Genomic DNA, 20,296 nt, shown 5'->3' with positions numbered 1-20,296 from the left:
AATTGTCTTTTTATCTCATAATTGTGACTTTTTATCTCATAAATTCGACTTTTTAATTTCATATTTATCTTTTTTATCTCATAAATTCGACTTTTTATTTCACAATTGTCTTTTTATCTCATAATTGTCTTTTTATCTCATATTATTTTTAAATCCCATAATTCGACTTTTTTTATCTCATAATTGTCTTTTTATCCCATAATAATGACTTTTTATCTCATAAATTAGATTTTTTATTCCATAATTCTTTTTTTAACTCATAAATTCGAGTTTTATTACATAATTGTCTTTCTATCTCATAATTATTATTTTTTAAACCTCATAATTCGACTTTTTATTCTTATAATTGTCTTTTTATCTCATAATTGTGACTTTTTATCTCATAAATTCGACTTTTTATTACATACCTGTCTTTTTATCTCATAATTATACTTTGTTTAATCTCATAATTCCACTTTATAGAATAAATTATACTTATGTTCATCATTTCGAATTTTGGTCTCATAATTATCTTTTTTTATTTCATAATTATCTTTTTTATCTCATAAATTCGACTTTTTATTTCATAATTGTCTTTTTATATCATAATTATTTTTTTTAAATCTCATAATTCGACTTTTTTTTTAAATCTCACAATTGTCTTTTTATCTCATAATTATGACTTTCTATCTCATAAATTTGACTTTTTATTTCATAATAATTTTTTATCTCATAAATTCGACTTTTTATTACTTGTCTTTTAATCTCATAATTGTCTTTTTATCTCATATTATTTTTAAATCCCATAATTCGACTTTTTTTTAATCTCATAATTTTCTTTTTATCCCATAATAATGACTTTTTATCTCATAAATTAGATTTTTTATTCCATAATTATTTTTGTAATCTCATAAATTCGAGTTTTATTACATAATTGTCTTTCAATCTAATAATTATTTTTTTTTTAAACCTCATAATTCGACTTTTTATTCTTATAATTGTCTTTTTATCTCATAATTGTGACTTTTTATCTCACAAATTCGACTTTTTAATTTCATATTTATCTTTTTTATCTAATAAATTCGACTTTTTATTTCATAATTGTCTTTTTGTCTCATATTCTTTTTAAATCCCATAATTCGACTTTTTTTTATCTTATAATTGTCTTTTAATCTCATAATTATGACTTTTTATCTCATAAATTCGACTTTTTATTTCATAATTGTCTTTTTATCTCATAATTATGACTTTTTATCTCATAAATTCGACTTTTTAATTTCATATTTATCTTTTTTATCTCATAAATTCGACTTTTTAATTTCAAAGTTGTCTTTTATCTCATAATTGTCTTTTTTATCTCTTTTTTTTAAATCTCATATTTCGACTTTTTATTCTTATAATTGTCTTTTTAGCTCATAATTATGACTTTTTTATCTCAAATTCGACTTTTTATTTCATAATTGTCTTTTTATCTCATCATTTTTTATTTTTTTTAAATCTCATAATTGGACTTTATAGTATATATTATATACGTATGTTGATATTTATGCTCATGGCAGCTGTCAAATAATATTGATGAAGGTGATCCACCCCCCCCACACCCTCCCAACCCCCCCCGCCCTTCCTCCTCCTCCTCCTCCTCAGTCACGAAGAGAAGTTGCGTGTGCGCGTGGAGGATCTCTCTCTCTCTCCACGCAGACGTCCAAGCATCGAGCGAAGAAGGAGGTTGCAAAAGTTGTCGTCTCGCCGGTGACGCTGCGCCAATTCCGGGTTCTTTGGAGCAAGCGGATGCGGCTCCCGGGACCGTGAGAGACCCCCGCCAGGCCCGGGAGTCTCCGTCGGAGGGCGAGCAGCGGAGCCAACAGCATGCGGCGGGCGCAGCGATGGCAGGCGCCGGTAAGAGCGCGGTGAGGACGCTGGAGGACTTAACGCTGGACTCCGGGTATGGTGGAGCCGCGGACTCGGTCAGGTCGTCCAGCGTGTCGCTGTGCTGCTCCGACCCGCCTCAGACGTCCTCCTTCCCGCACGGGGCCAACCGCTGGCATCTGACGGAATCCATGCACAGCCGCCAGAACAGTCTGGAAACGGTCAACACCGTCCTGGCCGAGGACACGGAGGGCCCGGAGTGCGCCAAGCTGCCCGAGCCGGAGGAGGTGCCGTGGAGCCTGGCCGAGGTGGAGGACGCGCTGCGGCGGGACGAGGAGCTGATGGCCGCCGGGGAGCCTCCGTCTCCGGAGGTCCTGGCGCGGCTCTCCGTGCTCGTCAGCCGCGCGCTCGTCCGCCTGGCCCGCGAGGCGCAGCGGCTCAGCCTCCGCTACGCCAAGTGCACCAAGCTGGAGGTCCAGAGCGCCGTGAAGATGGTCCTCTCCTGGACCGTCTCCGTCAACTGCATCGCGGCCGCCCTGAGCGCGCTCTCCCTCTACAGCATGACCACCGCCGACAAGTTCAGCCGCGGAAAGTCGGCGCGCTGCGGGCTGGTCTTCTCCGTGGGCAAGTTCTTCCGCTGGATGGTGGACGGCCGCGTGGCGCTCAGGGTCCACGAACACGCCGCCATCTACCTGACGGCGTGCGTGGAGAGCCTCTTCAGGGAGCTGGCGGGCCGCGTCCTGCGCAGCGCGCTGCTGCAGCGGAGGGACAACGGCGTGCCCAACTTGAGCCTGGAGGCGCTGGAGCAAGCCGTCGGCGGGGACTCGGAGATTTGGGGGGTGCTGCAACCCTACCAGCACCTCATCTGTGCCAAGAACTCCAGCGGTAAGTCCAACTGTTCTTTGTTTGCGTGCACCGACTCCACTCCGGTCTGGAGGCTATGAGCTGTTTGACACCCAATTCATTCTGGTTATTGGACTCTGAAAGGTTCAATTATGTTCTCAAAGTGTCTATTTGTATGCATTATCATTAGTCCAATGTTTTCCACAGGTGTGTTGCGTTGGACAAAAGCAGGGGCGGCCCAGGGGTCATTTTTTTTTATCAGGATTAATCCAATGTATTCCACAGGTGTGTTGCGTTAGACAAAAGCAGGGGCGGCTCAGGGGTCATTTTTTAATTTTCTAAAAAAAATACAATTATAAAAACATATGCTAACTGGAAAAGGATAATGATGCTAACGTCACGTCGTCGACATGCTTGGTGTTCATTTCTTTAACTCTCTGGAGTTCACGACCTTTGCAGGCGCTTCGAGAGATGTGAGTAAAAAAAACAGCTCACCATTCTTGGGGTAAAAACGCGATTCAGAATCGATTCTAGATTTAAGACTATTCTCGAGTCAAAGCTATTATCGAATCAAGCGGATTCTCCAGTCAAGACGATTCCAGATTCAAGGCTGTTGTCCATTTAAAGCTATTCTCTATCCAAAATGATTCTCCATTCAAGACGTTTTTTCATTGAAAACGATTCATGATGTAATACAATTTTCCATTCCAAAACGATTCTCGATTCAGGACAATTCTTGGTTTATTTGTAGATTCTGGACTATTCTTTATCCAAAACGTTTCATAATTCAAGACGTATTTTGATTCAAAACGATTATTGATTTAATATGATTATGGATTCAAGACGATTCTCGATATAAAACAATTGTAGATTCAAGACTATTTTATATCCAAAATGAATCTTGATTCTTTATTCAAGACGTTTTTTTTTATTCAAAACAATTCTGATTTCAAACGATTCAAGACGATTCTTGATGATTCTCCGTGATTCTCGATTCAAGACGATTCTCGATTCAATACAAATCTCGGTTCAAAACGACTTGATTCAAGACGATTTCAGACAATTTTTGATGATTCACGATTCAATACAATTCTCGGTTCAAAACGACTTGATTCAAGACGATTTCAGACCATTTTTGATGATTCTCGATTGAAGACTATTCTCTATTCAAAACAATGATTGAATCAAGCGGATTCTCGATTCTAGATTGTCAATTTAAGACTGTTCTCTATCCAAAATTATTCTTGATTCAAAAAGATTCTCGATCAGAGACGTTTTTTTATTCAAAACAATTCTGATTTCAAATGATTCAAAACGATTCTTGATGATTCTAGATTCAAGACAATTTTTGATTCAAAAGAGTTCTCGATTCAAGACGATTCTTGATGATTCTCCGTGATTCTCGATTCAAGACGATTATCGATTCAATACAATTCTCGATTCAAAATGACTCAATTCAAGACAATTTCAGACAATTTTTGAGGATTCGAGATTTAAGACTATTCTCTATTCAAAACAATTATTGAATCAAGCGGATTCTCGAGTCAAGACGATTCCAGATTCAAAATGGTTCTCGATTCAAGACTGTTTTTTATTCAAAACAATTCTGATTTTAAGATGATTCTCAATTATTCTCGATTCAAGACGATTGTCGATTCAAAACAGTTCTCGATTCAAGACGATTCTCGATTTTTGATGATTCTCTGTGATTTTCGATTCAAGACGATTCTCGATTCAATACAATTCTCGGTTCAAAACGACTTGATTCAAGACGATTTCAGACAATTTTTGATGATTCTCGATTGAAGACTATTCTCTATTCAAAACAATGATTGAATCAAGCGGATTCTCGAGTCAAGACGACTGCCCATTCAAAACAATTCTCGATTCAAGATTGTTGTCAATTTAAGACTGTTCTCTATCCAAAATTACGTGATTCTCGATTCAAGACGATTATCGATTCAATACAATTCTCGATTCAAAACGACTCAATTCAAGACAATTTCAGACAATTTTTGAGGATTCGAGATTTAAGACTATTCTCTATTCAAAACAACTATTGAATCAAGCGGATTCTCGAGTCAAGACTATTCCAGATCCAAAACAATTCTCGATTCAAGACTGTTGTCAATTTAAGACTATTCTCTATTCAAAATGATTCTCGATTCAAGAGTTTTTTTTAATCAAAACAATTCTGATTTCAAATGATTCAAGACGATTCTTGATGATTCTCGATTCAAGACAATTCTTGATTCAAAAGAGTTCTCGATTCAAGACGATTATTGATGATTCTCCGTGATTCTCGATTCAAGACGATTCTCCATTCAATACAATTCTCCATTCAAAACGACTTAATTCAAGACAATATTAGACAATTTTTGAGGATTCGAGATTGAAGACGATTCTCTATTCAAAACAATGATTGAATCAAGCGGATTCTCGAGTCAAGACGACTGCCGATTCAAAACAATTCTCGATTCAAGATTGTTGTCAATTTAAGACTGTTCTCTATCCAAAATTATTCTTGATTCAAAAAGATTCTCGATCCGAGACGTTTTTTTATTCAAAACAATTCTGATTTCAAATGATTCAAGACGATTCTTGATGATTCTAGATTCAAGACAATTCTTGATTCAAAAGAGTTCTCGATTCAAGACGATTATTGATGATTCTCCGTGATTCTCGATTCAAGACGATTATCGATTCAATACAATTCTCCATTCAAAACGACTTAATTCAAGACAATATCAGACAATTTTTGAGGATTCGAGATTTAAGACTATTCTCTATTCAAAACAATTATTGAATCAAGCGGATTCTCGAGTCAAGACGATTCCAGATTCAAAATGATTCTCGATTCAAGACTGTTTTTTATTCAAAACAATTCTGATTTCAAACGATTTTAAGATGATTCTCAATGATTCTCGATTCAAGACGATTCTCGATTTTTGATGATACTCTGTGATTCTTGATTCAAGACGATTCTCGATTCAATACAATTCTCGGTTCAAAACGACTTGATTCAGGACGATTTCAGACAATTTTTGATGATTCTCGATTGAAGACGATTCTCTATTCAAAACAATGATTGAATCAAGCGGATTCTCGAGTCAAGACGACTGCCGATTCAAAACAATTCTCGATTTAAGATTGTTGGCAATTTAAGAATATTCTCTATCCAAAATTATTCTTGATTCAAAAAGATTCTCGATCCGAGACGTTTTTTTATTCAAAACAATTCTGATTTCAAATGATTCAAGACTATTCTCGATGATTCTAGATTCAAGACAATTCTTGATTCAAAAGAGTTCTCGATTCAAGACGATTATTGATGATTCTCCGTGATTTTCGATTCAAGACGATTATCGACTCAATACAATTCTCGATTCAAAATGACTCAATTCAAGACAATATCAGACAATTTTTGAGGATTTGAGATTTAAGACTATTCTCTATTCAAAACAATTATTGAATCAAGCGGATTCTCGAATCAAGACTATTCCAGATTCAAACTAATTCTCGATTCAAGACTGTTTTTTATTCAAAACAATTCTGATTTTAAGATGATTCTCAATTATTCTCGATTCAAGACGATTGTCGATTCAAAACAGTTCTCGATTCAAGACGATTCTCGATTTTTGATGATTCTCTGTGATTTTCGATTCAAGACGATTCTCGATTCAATACAATTCTCGGTTCAAAACGACTTGATTCAAGACGATTTCAGACAATTTTTGATGATTCTCAATTGAAGACTATTCTCTATTCAAAACAATGATTGAATCAAGCGGATTCTCAAGTCAAGACGACTGCCGACTCAAAACAATTCTCGATTCAAAATTGTTGTCAATTTAAGACTGTTCTCTATCCAAAATTACGTGATTCTCGATTCAAGACGATTATCGATTCAATACAATTCTCGATTCAAAACGACTCAATTCAAGACAATTTCAGACAGTTTTTGAGGATTCGAGATTCAAGACTATTCTCTATTCAAAACAACTAGAGAATCAAGCGGATTCTCGAGTCAAGACTATTCCAGATCCAAAACAATTCTCGATTCAAGACTGTTGTCAATTTAAGACTATTCTCTATTCAAAATGATTCTCTATTAAAGAGTTTTTTTTAATCAAAACAATTCTGATTTCAAATGATTCAAGACGATTCTTGATGATTCTCGATTCAAGACAATTCTTGATTCAAAAGAGTTCTCGATTCAAGACGATTCTTGATGATTCTTCGTGATTCTCGATTCAAGACGATTCTCCATTCAATACAATTCTCGATTCAAAACGACTCGATTCAAGAGATTTAAGACTATTCTCTATTCAAAACAATTATTGAATCAAGCGGATTCTCGAGTCAAGACGATTCCAGATTCAAAACGATTCTCGATTCAAGACTGTTTTTTTTCAAAACAATTCTGATTTCAAACGATTTTAAGATGATTCTCAATTATTCTTGATTCAAGACGATTGTCGATTCAAAACAGTTCTCGATTCAAGACGATTCTCGATTTTTGATGATTCTCGATTCAATACAATTCTCGGTTCAAAACGACTTGATTCAAGACGATTTCAGACAATTTTTGATGATTCTCGATTGAAGACTATTCTCTATTCAAAACAATGATTGAATCAAGCGGATTCTCGAGTCAAGACGACTGCCGATTCAAAACAATTCTCGATTCAAGATTGTTGTCAATTTAAGACTGTTCTCTATCCAAAATTATTCTTGATTCAAAAAGATTCTCGATCAGAGACGTTTTTTTATTCAAAACAATTCTGATTTCAAATGATTCAAGACGATTCTTGATGATTCTAGATTCAAGACAATTCTTGATTCAAAAGAGTTCTCGATTCAAGACGATTCTTGATGATTCTCCGTGATTTTCGATTCAAGACGATTATCGACTCAATACAATTCTCGATTCAAAATGACTCAATTCAAGACAATATCAGACAATTTTTGAGGATTTGAGATTTAAGACTATTCTCTATTCAAAACAATTATTGAATCAAGCGGATTCTCGAATCAAGACTATTCCAGATTCAAACTAATTCTCGATTCAAGACTGTTTTTTATTCAAAACAATTCTGATTTTAAGATGATTCTCAATTATTCTCGATTCAAGACGATTGTCGATTCAAAACAGTTCTCGATTCAAGACGATTCTCGATTTTTGATGATTCTCTGTGATTTTCGATTCAAGACGATTCTCGATTCAATACAATTCTCGGTTCAAAACGACTTGATTCAAGACGATTTCAGACAATTTTTGATGATTCTCGATTGAAGACTATTCTCTATTCAAAACAATGATTGAATCAAGCGGATTCTCAAGTCAAGACGACTGCCGACTCAAAACAATTCTCGATTCAAAATTGTTGTCAATTTAAGACTGTTCTCTATCCAAAATTACGTGATTCTCGATTCAAGACGATTATCGATTCAATACAATTCTCGATTCAAAACGACTCAATTCAAGACAATTTCAGACAGTTTTTGAGGATTCGAGATTCAAGACTATTCTCTATTCAAAACAACTAGAGAATCAAGCGGATTCTCGAGTCAAGACTATTCCAGATCCAAAACAATTCTCGATTCAAGACTGTTGTCAATTTAAGACTATTCTCTATTCAAAATGATTCTCGATTCAAGAGTTTTTTTTAATCAAAACAATTCTGATTTCAAATGATTCAAGACGATTCTTGATGATTCTCGATTCAAGACAATTCTTGATTCAAAAGAGTTCTCGATTCAAGACGATTCTTGATGATTCTTCGTGATTCTCGATTCAAGACGATTCTCCATTCAATACAATTCTCGATTCAAAACGACTCGATTCAAGAGATTTAAGACTATTCTCTATTCAAAACAATTATTGAATCAAGCGGATTCTCGAGTCAAGACGATTCCAGATTCAAAACGATTCTCGATTCAAGACTGTTTTTTTTCAAAACAATTCTGATTTCAAACGATTTTAAGATGATTCTCAATTATTCTTGATTCAAGACGATTGTCGATTCAAAACAGTTCTCGATTCAAGACGATTCTCGATTTTTGATGATTCTCGATTCAATACAATTCTCGGTTCAAAACGACTTGATTCAAGACGATTTCAGACAATTTTTGATGATTCTCGATTGAAGACTATTCTCTATTCAAAACAATGATTGAATCAAGCGGATTCTCGAGTCAAGACGACTGCCGATTCAAAACAATTCTCGATTCAAGATTGTTGTCAATTTAAGACTGTTCTCTATCCAAAATTATTCTTGATTCAAAAAGATTCTCGATCAGAGACGTTTTTTTATTCAAAACAATTCTGATTTCAAATGATTCAAGACGATTCTTGATGATTCTAGATTCAAGACAATTCTTGATTCAAAAGAGTTCTCGATTCAAGACGATTCTTGATGATTCTCCGTGATTTTCGATTCAAGTCGATTATCGACTCAATACAATTCTCGATTCAAAATGACTCAATTCAAGACAATATCAGACAATTTTTGAGGATTTGAGATTTAAGACTATTCTCTATTCAAAACAATTATTGAATCAAGCGGATTCTCGAATCAAGACTATTCCAGATTCAAACTAATTCTCGATTCAAGACTGTTTTTTATTCAAAACAATTCTGATTTTAAGATGATTCTCAATTATTCTCGATTCAAGACGATTGTCGATTCAAAACAGTTCTCGATTCAAGACGATTCTCGATTTTTGATGATTCTCTGTGATTTTCGATTCAAGACGATTCTCGATTCAATACAATTCTCGGTTCAAAACGACTTGATTCAAGACGATTTCAGACAATTTTTGATGATTCTCGATTGAAGACTATTCTCTATTCAAAACAATGATTGAATCAAGCGGATTCTCAAGTCAAGACGACTGCCGACTCAAAACAATTCTCGATTCAAAATTGTTGTCAATTTAAGACTGTTCTCTATCCAAAATTACGTGATTCTCGATTCAAGACGATTATCGATTCAATACAATTCTCGATTCAAAACGACTCAATTCAAGACAATTTCAGACAATTTTTGAGGATTCGAGATTCAAGACTATTCTCTATTCAAAACAACTATTGAATCAAGCGGATTCTCGAGTCAAGACTATTCCAGATCCAAAACAATTCTCGATTCAAGACTGTTGTCAATTTAAGACTATTCTCTATTCAAAATGATTCTCGATTCAAGAGTTTTTTTTAATCAAAACAATTCTGATTTCAAATGATTCAAGACGATTCTTGATGATTCTCGATTCAAGACAATTCTTGATTCAAAAGAGTTCTCGATTCAAGACGATTCTTGATGATTCTTCGTGATTCTCGATTCAAGACGATTCTCCATTCAATACAATTCTCGATTCAAAACGACTCGATTCAAGAGATTTAAGACTATTCTCTATTCAAAACAATTATTGAATCAAGCGGATTCTCGAGTCAAGACGATTCCAGATTCAAAACGATTCTCGATTCAAGACTGTTTTTTTTCAAAACAATTCTAATTTCAAACGATTTTAAGATGATTCTCAATTATTCTCGATTCAAGACGATTCTCGATTTTTGATGATTCTCGATTCAATACAATTCTCGGTTCAAAACGACTTGATTCAAGACGATTTCAGACAATTTTTGATGATTCTCGATTGAAGACTATTCTCTATTCAAAACAATGATTGAATCAAGCGGATTCTCGAGTCAAGACTGCCGATTCAAAACAATTCTCGATTCAAGATTGTTGTCAATTTAAGACTGTTCTCCATCCAAAATTATTCTTGATTCAAAAAGATTCTCGATCCGAGACGTTTTTTTATTCAAAACAATTCTGATTTCAAATGATTCAAGACTATTCTCGATGATTCTAGATTCAAGACAATTCTTGATTCAAAAGAGTTCTCGATTCAAGACGATTATTGATGATTCTCCGTGATTCTCGATTCAAGACGATTATCGATTCAATATAATTCTCGATTCAAAACGACTCAATTCAAGACGATTTCAGACAATTTTTGACGATTCTCGATTGAAGACTATTCTCGATTCAAAACAGTGATTGAATCAAGCGGATTCTCGAATCAAGACTATTCCAGATTCAAACTAATTCTCGATTCAAGACTGTTGTTAATTTAAGACTATTCTCTATTCAAATTGATTCTCGATTCAAGACTTTTTTTTAATTCAAAACAATTCTGATTTCAAATGATTCAAGACGATTCTTGATGATTCTCGATTCTAGACAATTCTTGATTCAAAAAAGTTCTCGATTCAAGACGATTCTTGATGATTCTCCGTGATTCCCGATTCAAGACGATTATCCATTCAATACAATTCTCGATTCAAAACGACTCAATTCAAGACTATTTCAGACAAATTTTGATGATTCTCGATTGAAGACTATTCTCGATTCAAAACAGTGATTGAATCAAGCGGATTCTCGAGTCAAGACGACTCCCGATTCAAAACAACTCTCGATTCAAGACTGTTGTCAATTTAAGACTATTCTCTATTCAAAATTATTCTTCATTCAAGACGATTCTCGATCCAAGACTTATTTTTTATTCAAAACAATTCTGATTTCAAATGATTCAAGACGATTCTTGATTCAAGACAATTCTTGATTCAACAGAGTTCTCGATTCAAGAAGATTCTCGATGATTTTTGATGATTCTCCGTGATTCTCGATTCAATACAATTCACGATTCAAAACGACTCAATTAAAGACAATATATATATATGTATGCATGTATGTATGTATGTATGTATGTATATGTGTACATATATATTTATGTATGTATGTATGTATATATATATGTGTATATATGTGTATATATATATATATATATATATGTATGTAATATATATATATATATATATGTATATGTCTTAATAAGGTTATCCCAAAAAATAGTGCTCGATACCGTAGTAGAGCGCAATATATGTATGTGTGGGAAAAAAAATCACAAGACTATTTCATCTCTACAGGCCTGTTTCATGAGGGGGGGTACCCTCAATCATCAGGAGATTTTAATGGGAGCATTCGCATACCATGGTTTATATAGGGCACAGAGTGGGTGGGTACAGGCTGGCGTAGGGGCGTGGTGATTGGCTCATGTGTTACCTAGGAGGTGTTTCCGTCTGTGGCGGCATGCTGATACAATTTCGCTGCGCTTGTTGAGGGATGACAGGTCTGGACGGTAAATAATAAACAGTTTCTCTTTCAAGCATAGGTTGCATCTTTTATTACCACTATTGTAAGGTGTGCTGGATGCAAGAATTTGCCATGTTATTGAATATTCAACATTATTGTCTTTGAGGTCCCAAATGTGTTTGCTGAGTTCTGTGGTATTCCGCAGGTTTTTGTTCCTGAAAGAAGCCTTGTGATTGTTCCATCTGGTTTTAAACTCTCCCTCGGTTAATCCTACATATGTGTCGGATGTGTTAATGTCCTTGCGTATTACCTTAGATTGGTAAACAACTGATGTTTGTAAGCACCCCCCGTTGAGAGGGCAATCAGGTTTCTTGCGGCAGTTGCAGCCTTTGTTGGTTTTGGAGTCGCTCTGTCCGGGGGCCGACGGCTCATTTGCAATTGTTTTGTTGTGGTTTGAGATATTTTGTCGTATATTGTTCATACAGCTGTAGCTCAATTTAATGTTGTTCTTGTTGAATACTTTTCTTAGGGTGTTGTCTTTGGGAAAGTGTTTGTCAATCAGATTGAGGAATTAGTGTCCAATGTTAGTTGAGACGTTTTTGCTGTATGGGGGGTTGTACCAGATGATGTCGTTTCGTTTTCTGTTCTTTTTCGGTTGGTTTCCTGGCGTGGGTTCATAGGTGAGGGTGAAATTGTATTTGCTTTCATCAAGGGCTTTTTGGTACGGGGGGGTTGCTTGGTCAAATTCAGCTTTGCTAGATGACAGCATCGATAGCCTTTTATTAATTCCGGTAGGTATTCTTTTCGTGGTGGTGGGTGGGTGGTTGCTGTCATGGTGCACGTATTGGAGTGTTGTGTTGGGTTTCGTGAATGGTTGGTAGCTGTTATTTCTCAGGTTGAAAGTGACGTCGAGGGAGTTGACGGTTTGCTTGTTGGCTTCAATCGTGATCCGTAGGCCGTTCTCTTTGAAAATTTGGCATATGCGCTTCTTGGTATTCTCGCTGCTCCTTGGCGAGGCGCGACACACTGCCAGTCCGTCATCACGGTAAATACCAAGGTTCAGGTTGAGGCTAGCGAGCTGGGAGATATATATGTATGTATATGTATATATATATATATATGTATGTATATGTATATATATATATATGTATATGTAAGTGTGTGTGTATATGTGTTCCTTAGCATATTGGACTGGTTTTAGCCCTTTTACATAATGAAAAATATAAAAAGGGCCTCCACATTCTTTTTATTCGCAAATATGTGGCCCTTGGAAATAAATGTTGGCTGGCTTGCATTCCGCTGCTTGTCCTCTTGATGCAGACACATGAAATGATCAAATGATTTTCATTATCGCTGTGCGTTCATTTGGCGCGCTAATGATGATGATGATGTGTAGCGTGTTTCTCACGTGTGTTGTGAGACAAACTGCACCCCGAGTCCTAATGAGACACGTTGATGACTCAGCAGGGAGGAGGAAGACCGGAGAAAATGGCTTCACTCGGTTTGCAGCGTGTCCATTAGGACAATCTCACTGTCCCACATCATTACTGCCACATGCACAAGTGTCAGTCCATCATCTCATAGATGAAGTACAAGCCTCTTTAACCAGGGCTGTTCAAAGTGAAACTTAGCCGCAAATAGTATTTTTTTGGCCTCCCCACATTCTAAAAATTCAACTAGAAGATACAATTTTGGTCGAAATCGAACTGAAATACTAATAGTTAGCACACGAGCTGGATAGCGTCAAGTAACTAACAAAAAATATGACTGTAAAATGGACTAAAAAGCTAGTATGCTATTATTGACATGCTAACAGCTCAAATGTGTCAAATACCAAAATATGACTCTGAATTAGCTAAAAAAAAGGTCAACATGCTAATGTTAGCATGCCTCAAATAACAAAATATGAATCAGAAGTGTATACCTGCAAAATTTGCTAAAAAAAAAAGCTAGCTTGCATCAAGTAAAAAAATAAAATATTACCCTGAGGTGTGTACGTACAAAATTAGCTAAAAAGGTCAACATGCTAATGTTAGCATGCTAATGTTGGCATGCGTCAAATAACAAATTATGTCTCTGTAGTGTATACCTGCAAAATTTGCTAAAAGAAACCTAGCTTGCTTCAAGTTAAAAAAAAAATATCACTCTGAGGTGTGTACGTACAACATTATCTAAAAAATGGTCCACATGCTAATGTCAGCATGCTTATGTTAGCATGCGTTAAATAACACAATATGAATCAGAAATGTATACCTGCAAAATTAGCTAAAAAAAAAAGCTAGCTTTCATCAAGTAAAAAAAAATATCACTGAGTTGTGTACGAACAAAATTTGCTAAAAAAATGTCCACATGCTAATGTTAGCATGCTAATGTTAGCATGCGTCAAATAACAAAACATGAATCTGAAGTGTATACCTGCAAAATGTGCTAAAAAAAGCTAGCTTGCATCAAGTAAAGAAATGAAATATTACTCTGAGGTGTGTACGTACAAAATTAGCTAAAAAAATGGTCAACATGCTAATGTTAGCATGCTAATGTTGGCATGCGTCAAATAACAAAATATGTCTCTGTAGTGTATGCCTGGAAAATTAGTTAAAAAAAGCTAGCTTGCATCAAGTTAAAAAATATCCCTCTGAGGTGTGTACGAACAAAATTTGCTAAAAAATGTCCACATGCTAATGTTGGCATGCGTCAAAAAACAAATTATGTCTCTGTAGTGTATACCTGCAAAATTAGCTAAAAAAGCTAGCTTGCATCAAGTAAAAAAATAAAATATTACTCTGAGGTGTGTACGTACAAATTAACTAAAAAGGTCAACATGCTAATGTTAGCATGCGTCAAATAACACAATATGAATCTTAAGTGTATACCTGCAAAATTAGCTAAAAAAGCTAGCTTGCATCTAGTAAAAAATAAAATATTACTATGAGGTGTGTACGTACAAAATTAGCTAAAAAATGGTCAACATGCTAATGTTAGCATGCTAATGTTGGCATGCGTCAAATAACACATTATGTCTCTGTAGAGTGTACCTGCAAAATTAGCTAAAAAAAAAGCTAGCTTGCATCAAGTAAAACAAAAAAAAAAATCACTCCGAGGTGTGTACGTATAAAATTAGCTAAAAAATGGTCCACATGCTAATGTTAGCATGCGTCAAATAACAAAATATGAATCTGAAGTGTATACCTGCAAAATTAGCTAAAAAAGCTAGCTTGCATCAAGTAAAAAAAAAAATATCACTCCGAGGTGTGTATGTACAAAATTAGCTAAAAAATGGTCCACATGCTAATGTTAGCATGCTAATGTTAGCATGCATCAAATAACACAATATGAATCAGAAATGTAATTACTCACATATGAACTTGAAGTGCCATCCCATGGAATTGTCCAAAATGTTTTGGCATCCTGTAGCATTCAAAGTTCCTTTCACTGGAACTAACTCCTGAAAACAACCCCACACCATAATTCCTCCTCCACCAAATTTCACACTCGGCACAATGCAGTCCGAAATGTAGCGTTCTCCTGGCAACCGCCAAACCCAGACTTGTCCATCAGATTGCCAGATGGAAACGTGTGATTCATCACTCCAGAGAGGGTGCTTTACGCCATATGTGATGTATGGCTTAGATGCAGCTGCCCGGCCATGGAAACCCATTCCATGGAGCTCTCTGCGTACTGCACGTGGGCTAATTGGAAGGTCACATGGAGCTCCGTAGCAACTGACTGTGCAGAACGTCTTTGCACTATTCGCTTCCGACCCCTCTCTGTCAGTTCACGTGGCCTACCACTCGGTGGCTGAGTTGCTGTTGTTCCCAAACGCCTCACGATTCTTATAATAAAGTTGACTTTGGAATATTTAGGAGCGAGGAAACTTCACGACTGGATTTGTTGCACAGGTGGCATCCTGTGACAGTTCCACGCTGGAAATCACTGAGAGCGGCCCATTCTTTCACAAATGTTTCTAGAAACAGTCTCCATGCTTTGAGTGCTTGATTTGATACACCTGTGATTAGTGATTAGGACACCTGATTCTCATCATTTGGATGGCTGGCCAAATACTTTTGGCAATATGGTGTGTAAAAATGTGCCTGTAAAAATGACATGTTCAATTATGGAAATTAGATTTTTTTATTTTTTTTTACGTTAATCAAAAAGGACCTTGATACCAGATGTGCTGATTTAAAAGAGAAGCATCGTGTGTGTGTGTGTGTGTGTGTGTGTGTGTGTGTGTGTGTGTGTGTGTGTGTGTGTGTGTGTGTGTGTGTGCTGTTGACGTGAGACAGCCTCATTATGCAGAACATCAACGACCCGCTTCCTGTTTCTCTGTAATATTTCTGCTAATCTGCGTCTGTTGCTGCAATTGAGGCGGGTAAAACAAAATATGGCGCTCTCCTCACTCCTCCTGCGTCATGCACGACGAGCCATCAGCAGATAATGCCATCTCAGAGGAGGGGATTGTTCCACGAGTGGATAAAATTGCTCTGAAATGTCCTTCTGATGCATTCTGTTCCTCTCTGACCTGACAGGAAACATCAAATAAAAATCACTTTAAAAGGTCTTCACTGCTAAGCAGCATATATGTCAGTACCATTTTCATTATTACATTATTTGTTATTACCTTCTATTTATTTGATCGTTCAAATAAATACAAAAGCCAAAAGCAGTGAAGTTGTCGCGTTGTGTAAATGGTGAATAAAAAGAGAATACAATGATTTGAAAATCCTTTACAACTTATATTCAATTGAATAGACTGCAAGGACAAGATTGTGCAAATAATAATTAACTTAGAATTTCATGGCTGCAACACGTGCCAAAGTAGTTGGGAAAGGGCATGTTCACCACTGTGTTACATGGCCTTTCCTTTTAACAACACTCAGTAAACGTTTGGGAACTGAGGAGACACATTTTTGAAGTGGAATTCTTTCCCATTCTTGCTTGATGTACAGCTTACCGTATTTTCCGCACTATTAGCCGCACCTAAAAACCACAAATTTACTCAAAAGCTGACAGTGCGGCTTTTAACCCGGTGCGCTTTATATATGGATTAATATTAAGATTCATTTTCATAAAGTTTCGGTCTCGCAACTACGGTAAACAGCCGCCATCTTTTTTCCCCGTAGAAGAGGAAGCGCTTCTTCTTCTACGCAAGCAACCGCCAAGGTAAGCACCCGCCCCCATAGAACAGGAAGCGCTTCTTCTTCTACTGTAAGCAACCACCCGCCCGAGTAGAAGAAGAAAAAGCGCGCGGATATTACCGTACGTTTAATTTCCTTTGTGTGTTTACATCTGTAAAGACCACAAAATGGCTCCTACTAAGCGACAGGTTTCCAAGACGCAATCTCTCCATCCGCACACGGACTACTATTTCACAGCAACTGCCTAAAGACTTTCAAGAAAAGCTGGCTACTTTCCGTGCATATTGTAAAAACAAGATAGCTGAAAAAAAGATCCGGCCAGAGAACATTATCAACATGGACGAGGTTCCACTGACTTTTGATATTCCTGTGAACCGCACTGTGGATACAACGGGAGCACGTACGGTGAATATTCGCACCACAGGGAATGAGAAGTCATCCTTCACTGTGGTTCTAGCTTGCCATGCTAATGGCCAGAAACTTCCACCCATGGTGATATTCAAAAGGAAGACCTTGCCAAAAGAGACCTTTCCAGCCGGCGTCATCATAAAAGCTAACTCGAAGGGATGGATGAAGAAAAGATGAGCGAGTGGTTAAGGTAAGTTTAAGTTTACGCGAAGAGGCCGGGTGGCTTTTTTCACGCAGCTCCGTCCATGTTGATATACGACTCCATGCGCGCCCACATCACGCTGGTTTTTAATATATTATTAAAGTTTGACTGACCTATCTGACTGTTTTTTTGACATTCCTTTAGCGCAGTTAGATGCGGCTTATAACACGGGGCGGCTTATAGGTGGACAAAGTTTTGAAATATGCCGTTCATTGAAGGCGCGGCTTATAACCCAGGGCGCCTTATGGTGCGGAAAATACGGTAAGTTGTTCAACAGTCCGGGGGTCTCCGTTGTGCTATTTTAGGCTTCATAATGCGCCACACATTTTCAATGGGAGACAGATCTGGACTACAGGCAGGCCAGTCTAGTACCCGCACTCTTTTACTATGATGTAACACGTGGCTTGGCATTGTCTTGCTGAAATAAGCAGGGGCGTCCATGGTAACGTTGCTTGGATGGCAACATATGTTGTATGTACCTTTCAGCATTAATGGTGCCTTCACAGATGTGTAAGTTACCCATGCCTTGGGCACTAATACACCCCCTGTCATGTCTGTGTAATCATGTTTTGTTTTAAGTCATGTTTTGTTTAGTTATAGGACTCTTTAGTTTCTATCTTTTCACTCCCTTATCTTGTTTCCATGATTACCCCATTAGTTTCACCTGTTCCACGTTTGGACTCATTGTGCACTCTTGTTTGTCACCATAGCAACCATTAGTTTTCACCTGTCACGTCACGCACCTGTTTCACGTTTTGAGTCACGCACCTGCTTTCACTAATCATGTCCATAGTATTTAAGTTCATTCATTTTCTGTTGTTCGTCCTGACGACCTCAACACATTTATGCTCTGTTCATGCCTGATACTTCTTTCCATGTCAATTCCTCAAGCAACTATTTTTGTCCAAGCCAAGTAAGTTTTTGTTCCATATTTATAGTCTTTTTGGTTTCATAGTTTGTTCTCCGCCATTGTGCGTGTTTTTTGTTTGTACTTTTTAGCTATAGTCTTTTGGTTTCATAGTTTATTCTCCGCCACTGTGCGCGCTTTCATTTATTCCTTTTTTTGATAATAATAAATCATGTACCTTCATTCCCGTCTCGCACGAGCCAACTTTCTGTTGTGTCCTGGAAAAGCACACACCCCGGACCAAGTCATGACACCCCCATACCATCACACATGCTGGCTTTTACACTTTGTGCCTAGAACAATCCGGATGGTTCTTTTCCATCACGACGTCCACAGTTTCCAAAAAAAAAAAAGTGAAATGTAGACTCGTCAGACCACAGAACACTTTTCCACTTTGCATCAGTCCATTTTAGATGAGCTCGGGGGCCCGGCGAGGCCGGCGGCGTTTCTGGGTGTTGTTGATAAATGGCTTTCACTTTGCATAGTAGAAGTCTAACTTGTACTTACAGATGTAGCAACAAACTGTAGTTACTGATAGTGGTTTTCTAAAGTGTTCCTGAGCCCATGTGGTGATATCCTTTACACACTGATGTCGCTTTTTGATGCAGTACCGCCTGAGGGATCGAAGGTCCGTAATATCAACGCTCACGTGCAGTGATTTCTCCACATTCACTGAACCTTTTGATGATATTAGAGAGTGTAGATGGTGAAATCCCTAAATTCCTTGCAATAGCTGGTTGAGAAAGGTTGTTCTTAAACTGTTGGACTATTTGCTCACGCATTTGTTGACAAAGTGGTGACCCTCACCCCCCGTCCTTGTTTGTGAATGACTGAGCATTTCATGGAAGCTGCTTTTATACCCAATCATGGCACCCACCTGTTCCCAATTAGCCTGTTCACCTGTGGGAAGAACTTTGAACATGTCACGAGGGAGGTGCTGGACATTGAGTCCGAATGGACCATGTTCCGCGCCTCTATTGTCGAGGCGGCTGATTGGAGCTGTGGCCGCAAGGTAGTTGGTGCTTGTCGTGGCGGTAATCCTAGAACCCGTTGGTGGACACCGGCGGTGAGGGATGCCGTCAAGCTGAAGAAGGAGTCCTATCGGGTTCTTTTGGCTCATAGGACTCCTGAGGCAGCGGACAAGTACCGACAGACCAAGCGGTGTGCGGCTTCAGCGGTCGCAGAGGCAAAAACTCGGACATGGGAGGAGTTCGGTGAGGCCATGGAAAACGACTTCCGGACGGCTTCGAAGCAATTCTGGATCACCATCCGCCGCCTCAGGAAGGGGAAGCAGTGCACTATCAACACCGTGTATGGTGGGGATGGTGTTCTGCTGACCTCGACTGCGGATGTTGTGGATCGGTGGAGAGAATACTTCGAAGACCTCTTCAATCCCACCAACACGTCTTCCTATGAGGAAGCAGTGCCTGGGGAATCTGTGGTGGGATCTCCTATTTCTGGGGCTGAGGTTGCTGAGGTAGTTAAAAAGCTCCTCGGTGGCAAGGCCCCGGGGGTGGATGAGATCCGCCCGGAGTTCCTTAAGGCTCTGGATGCTGTGGGGCTGTCTTGGTTGACAAGACTCTGCAGCATCGTGTGGACATCGGGGGCGGTACCACTGGATTGGCAGACCGGGGTGGTGGTTCCTCTCTTTAAGAAGGGGAACCGGAGGGTGTGTTCTAACTATCGTGGGATCACACTCCTCAGCCTTCCCGGTAAGGTCTATTCAGGTGTACTGGAGAGGAGGCTACGCCGGATAGTCGAACCTCGGATTCAGGAGGAACAGTGTGGTTTTCGTCCT

General features: G+C 37.9%; 1 protein-coding gene across 2 annotated transcripts in view; it reads left to right on the top strand.

Moving 5' to 3' along the window:
- The first annotated feature begins 1,688 nt into the window (after nucleotides 1-1,688).
- LOC133621488 (ankyrin repeat and BTB/POZ domain-containing protein 3-A-like) overlaps nucleotides 1,689-20,296 on the top strand; it is a 271,547-nt gene continuing 252,939 nt past the window's right edge. For both annotated transcript variants that reach the window (XM_061983534.1, XM_061983533.1), the window contains exon 1: nucleotides 1,689-2,730. In XM_061983534.1, the coding sequence (XP_061839518.1) occupies nucleotides 1,863-2,730 (868 nt within the window). In that variant the 5' untranslated portion in view covers nucleotides 1,689-1,862. The remainder of the gene's footprint in view (nucleotides 2,731-20,296) is intronic.

Source organism: Nerophis lumbriciformis, linkage group LG25 (genome assembly GCF_033978685.3).
Source record: "Nerophis lumbriciformis linkage group LG25, RoL_Nlum_v2.1, whole genome shotgun sequence".
NCBI lineage: Eukaryota > Metazoa > Chordata > Actinopteri > Syngnathiformes > Syngnathidae > Nerophis > Nerophis lumbriciformis.
The sequence above is the reverse complement of the archived record's forward strand: the minus strand, read 5'-3'. Positions and strand labels throughout refer to the sequence as shown.